The 5,927-nt window shown below is 46.1% G+C and overlaps 1 protein-coding gene across 1 annotated transcript; it reads right to left on the bottom strand.

The window, feature by feature from the left end:
* Positions 1-5,031: 5,031 nt before the first annotated feature.
* On the bottom strand, positions 5,032-5,922 carry LOC125528442 (probable inorganic phosphate transporter 1-7; the record flags this gene model as incomplete). Its single annotated transcript, XM_048692922.1, has 1 exon — positions 5,032-5,922. A coding segment is annotated over one exon (891 nt), but the record flags the coding sequence as incomplete, so codon positions are not given.
* Positions 5,923-5,927: the final 5 nt, after the last annotated feature.

Genomic DNA, 5,927 nt, shown 5'->3' with positions numbered 1-5,927 from the left:
CCACACATTTGGCAATCGGGACGTGACTGCCAGCTTTTTCTCCAAATCCAAGAGAACTCGGCATGAAGAGAGGAAACACATTATACATAATTTGCATACATACGAGAGTATATTAAAATTCAAAAGTGTTGCATGTACATGAATAATTGATTCTGCAATATAGAAAACCTCATAAATGCCAGTCATCCGAAGTTTATTCATACAATGTAAATATCTAACACATGACATGCAAGAACTGAGCTCCAACACAGATTCTAGTGTAGTAGTCAGTGCCTTCATCTCTAACCGTCCTCTTTCTTCTACGTTCCAATCCTAGGTTAGTGTATCCATGCATACTACATAATACCGTATTAAAAGAAATCACATGTCCTTGAGAAGACAATTCAATATGGTGATATCAGTTTCCCTCTTTCCTTCTCATGTGCTCCTGCCAAACACTCAAGCATATCAAGCATTATAACTGTGTAAATATTAATGAAGAAACAAAACATGTTGTGATCTGGAAGAAAAAAATTGGTGCTCTTAAGTCTTAAAACACTTCCATGGGCACCACTTTTTCTAGCACAAATCACTAAATATGTCGTTTCTTCAGGAAAAACTGTATTTTGTTAGAAGATACAAATATTTTTGTTGCAAAAAGTTCGGACTTTTTTATTCTTTTTTTGTTTCACACCGTTCATCCTAGAGCTGCTTTGGCTCCATATTGAATATTCGACTTTATTGTCAGCATTCACAATTCCCTCAAAATCTCTCTGCACTCTCTATCACCCAAGGTGGAAGAAGAACAGAGGAAGAACACTGAAGGTTTGTGCAGCGCTCTGAATTTTGCTTTTCTGTTTCACTTTTATTATCTCTAACAAAAAACAAACATGCCGCAGGTCTTGCCCTCTTACCGCATCGTGCCATCCCATGACCGCGAACAAGTCCTTACAGGCCTACAAACGCGCCTCGGGATCGTACAACCCACGTCCTCAGGCGTCGCTAACAATTTAACTGAAACTTCTGAAACTACTGAAGAAAACTGCTAATTGAAACTACTAACGAAAACTGCAGCTAGAAAAATGCTGCCAAACTACTAATCAAGCCACACTGGTTTATTTGCTAACATTTATATCGCTGAATCTTAAGAAAAACAAAGAATAAGCTAGTCTAGGGGAAAATCCAGTTTGTGACGTAAACTTTGCATGACAGTTCTAACCAAAAGCTAAGAATCAAATAATTGATGTATTCCTTTTCTTTTGAGAAGGCAAGTTATGATTAGATTTCATGAGACACCTCAAAATTATCATTCGGCTTCTCAAGAGGAGCATGTGATGTGGCCCCTACCAAACAATACTAAAGTTTTTCAAACCTAATTAAAATAACATGACACATACCATGTTCAAAAAAATATTCTAAAAATTATGCAGGTTCACGTAGGTATATGAGTCTGAAGTCATATATTGTCTTAGGAAAAAAATACACACTTTCCCATGGGATTCTAATCATACAGATGTTATAGAATATCAAAATTTACTTGCGGAGAATTAAAACTGATATATGAACTCATAGGGGTTTAGGGTAACACACGATGAGAAGGAAGGCACATGTTGAAGTCGTGAGAAATCTATCTACAAGCAACACAACACTCATTATCGGGCATCTCTCTCAGACCACATATTAGAAGGATATTACAAATGCTGCATACCTTTTTTCAATCAGCATTTCCAAATAGAAATCTTCTGCTAGTGGATGCGACGAAGACAATACTGCATGCCGTTCTTGCTCCATTAATCTCATACAACTACACAAGTGTATATATGCTGTTTTGTAAAATAGGATTACTCAGATTCCGTTCAATACACAATAATTAATATACAGGGAAGTAAAATTACTTGATACAACAAAGTGGAAAAGCTTATCTTTCTTCCTCGTAAGTAGCTCTTGAGATCTTCTCCACTTAAGAAGACATTTAGCAATGCTTGATAACACTGCTCCATTTTCCTTGAGCAAAAAATATGACACAGATCACAATGGAAAAAAAAAATCTGAATATTGAATAGAAAATCTAGTAACAACCCGAGGGGATGGTTCTCAGTAATTTCCCCAAGGATAAATCTGCAGTTCTCGAGGTACTTCACAGATCCACAACCAATTAGTTTTTAAACATATTTAGGAGAGGCAATGGTTTCAATCACATAGCTGCACAAATCACACATCTCTGCTCCAAAACAATGACAAAATCTTTGGGTCTGACAGAGAAACACAAAACTTATGGAGGGATGAACGTGGTTGGGATTTGGGAACAAACACAGTGGCTTGCGGTAGTTGGCACCGGCACTGCCGGGAATGAGTAGTTTGCCACCAGCCGATATCCTCCGGCGGGTAGCAGTAGGTGGCGGCGCAGCCGGTGGCGTACTCCTGGAGGCCGCCGTCGGAGGATATGGGGAGAGAGAGGAAGAGATGGCGATGAGGAGGATGAGGTGGTGCCGGTGCGTGGTGGGGCTACTGCAACAAGAAAGGGGGGAAGCAAGAGAGGCGTCAGGGCACGGACGACGGTAGCGGCGCACTTGCGGGCATTGGAACTGCAGGAGATGGGGGAGGGGTGTAGGGGATGACGCAGAAGAGGGCGTCGTGGTGGAGATGCTGGGCGATTGTGCTGCGGCACAAGAGGAGGACGAGTCAACGGACGGGCGGCGTCGGCGGCGTATGTGCTAGCCGAGGTCGGCGCAGGAGGAGATGGGCAAAAGGGGGCGGAGGAGATGGCCGGCAATGGACTTGACGGTGAGGCTGGGCTCTTGGTGGACTGGATCCAGAGCGAGGGAAGTCCAAGAGGCAGCGGAGGAGAGCGGTAATGCGAGATCCAGGCGGCGGACCTATGTCTACGGGCGGCCATGGTTACGGGAGCTCTGAGCTCTGTCTACGGGCGGCCATGGCTGCGGGAGCTCCGAGCTCTGTCTAAAGGGCGGCTATGGTTGCGGGAGCTCCGAGCTCGGGTGGGGAGGGATCCCCGCCCAATTCAAAAACGTCTGTCACTTGGAAAGAGGGGGGAGGGTCCGTGGCGAGGATTTTGGGAGCGGTCTAGAAGACTCGGTATCCTTTTCGAGAGAAGGAGAATGGACTACATCCTGTTTTTTTACCTGAGAACATCCAGACTGAATGGGTTGTCCCTGCTCTAAAACCCTGTCTAAGCAGAGGGTCTTTTTGCAAAAGTGCAAGTGGCACATGGCTTGTCTCAATCTCAGCCATACATTGCCGATCGGACGGCATAGATGACGTCAAGGCAGACACGCCATCGCCACGAACTCGCATTTTTATAGGAGTAGAGATACCTTGACAAAAGCCACAACTATAGACTACATCAGCGGCTTTCTCTGAAAGATCCGATGGCGGCAAGCTCCTTGCCGCTCGTTCATGGACGATGAACAACACGTGAAGGTGCAGCTCAAGCCAAATTGTTCTCGCAATGCAAATGCTCATGCCAGGTTGAACAAAATTCACTAGATCTAGCATGAAGCAAAGACCGGGCCTGTAGCAATAAGACCCCCACTCATCTTGGCGTCTTACAAAAATAATTGTGCCCTCACTACTTCTCCGCCTAACTCTTCCAGAACACATTAGCATTGCATCTCATGTCTTCATAATGTTGTCGACACCCCTCTTTATCCTAAATTAAGAATGGCAATTAAATGATTGATACCGCACTAAATAAATTCTGAATACTTCATTTAACACTACAAATTTTATTTATTAGATTCACATAGCAGATTTGTATATCTTCAATCACTTTGATCATATTTTGCACGTAGTGTAATCAATTTTCATGTGTGGTGTCACACAAAAGGTGTGGATCATCTTTTCAATTAATCAATGGATTGCATTACCAATAAGAGAAAAGCCGCAAGTTCATGTCACCTATTTGTTGGTTGTGTCCATTGCCTACACCATAAGTGTTGAATATTTGAACCAAAGCAAAGAAATCAAACTCGAGAATGGGGACAAGGAACATAAGAGGTGCACTGCAAGGGGGGAAAATTTGGTGAGGAGAAAACATTAACATTTTGAAGCATTGATTTCTTTTTGCCATGTTTTCTATGAATGCCACCTGGTGATGAAACTCTGTAACCAATCAAACATTTGTCAATGTTTGGCCGAATATATTTTTCCCCAGTTTTTTTTTCAAATTTATTTCCCTCTTTTTACTGTTCACCCATGCTCTCGGGATCAGAACAACACTTTCGGGGAAAACTAGGGGAAGCTTCACGAAGAGTCACTTAGGCTGGTCATAGTGGGGAGTAACTTAGACTAGTGTCATATGCATGCCACTAGTCTAAGGTGGTGTTTGGTTCTCTAGTCCTAGGACTTTTTCTAGTCCCTAGGACTTTTTGAAAAAGACTCTCAAGGAGGTGCTTCTAAGGACTTTTAGCAAAAAGTCCCAAAAAAGTCCCATCCTGTTTGGTTTGCTAGGGACTTTTTCTAGTCCCAACACAAAAAAGTCCCTGGAACTAAACACCCCCTAAGTTACTACCTTCGTAATGCAAAGTAACATAATAATAGTGTCATAGATGGCTTCATTTATTAGCTTATAGACTCATCTTGTCTTGGGAAGCGCTATGTTACAGTAACATATTATGTTACTACCTCACATTACATACTTGCCACATAAGCAAAAATTTCTTGAAGTGCGCTATGTTACTAGCTAGCTAAGTTACTCCCACTATGACTAGCCTTACTCACGATGAGCAGTTGGAAAAAGATTGAGTGACTCGGTCAAAACTGGCTAGATGTATGTCAGAACATACCCAAAGCCCTTCTCAGGTAAATAGCTTCCCAATGGCAGCCATCTAATTTTTCACACCACAGTAAAGAGAAAAGGTCAAAAAACAAGAAAAAAATAAAGCTTACGCGCTTTAATTTCTGTGACGACGATTATTTCACCATGTCGCCATCCCCTAATTGCCAAAACTAAATGCAGTGTTCACGGACAGTCATCTAGGAGTAGATGGACTAGCTACGCAGCGGATCTTGACGCAACGACGAGACGCCCCCTAGCTAGCAATGGTCGGGCTCGGTCTCGCGCGACATCTCCTCCAAGGACTTGCCCTTGGGCTCCGGGACGAGGAAGGTGAGCATGAACCCCATCAAGCTGCACCCAGCGAGCACGAGGAGGGAGTAGCGCACGCCGATGCCGGGCTTGTATCCATGGGCGGTCTTGGCCGGGTCGGGGCTCTGGGCGAGGTACAAGAACCCGAAGGACCCGATGATGGCGCCCACCTTCCCCGAGGCGGCCGATATCCCGTGGCACGTCGCGCGGAGCCTGGCGGGGTAGATCTCGGCGGGGACGATGAAGGTGGTGGCGTTGGGCCCGAAGTTGGCGAAGAAGAAGGTGAGCGCGTACATGACGACGAAGCCGGCCTGGTGGCCCTGGCCCGTCCAGTAGTCGTAGGGCACGGCGAGGCCGACCATGAAGGCGGTCATCATGAAGAAGCCCATGAGCTGGATCTTGAAGCGGCCGACGGAGTCGATGAAGGCGACGGTGAACCAGTAGCCCGGCACGGTGCCGCAGAGCGCGATCAGGATCTGGGCCCGCGCGATGTGGAACAGCTCGTCCAGCGCGCTCATCGTCGCCGCCGGCGGGATCCACCCGATGGCGCTGAAGATGTCCTTCTGGAACAGGTTCTGCGAGTAGTAGGCGATGTCCAGGAGGAGCCACGTCGACGCGGTGCCGACGAGGTGGAGCCCGTGCCGGCGCACGAACTCCCGGGAGAAGAGGCCGAACGACGGCGGCGGTGTGTGGGACTTGATGGAAATCACGGTCTCCAGATCGCCGGCCTGCTCCTTGGTGATCTCCACGTGGAGCACCTTGGACATGTCGGCCGCCGTGGTGATCTCCACGTGGAGCACGTTGGACATGTCGGCCGCGGCGCGCTCGGCGTTCTTGGCGATGA

This window comes from Triticum urartu, unplaced genomic scaffold (genome assembly GCF_003073215.2).
Source record: "Triticum urartu cultivar G1812 unplaced genomic scaffold, Tu2.1 TuUngrouped_contig_4877, whole genome shotgun sequence".
In the NCBI taxonomy this organism is placed as follows: Eukaryota; Viridiplantae; Streptophyta; class Magnoliopsida; order Poales; family Poaceae; genus Triticum; species Triticum urartu.
Note: the sequence above shows the minus strand (reverse complement) of the source record. Positions and strands in the feature narration are given on the sequence as shown.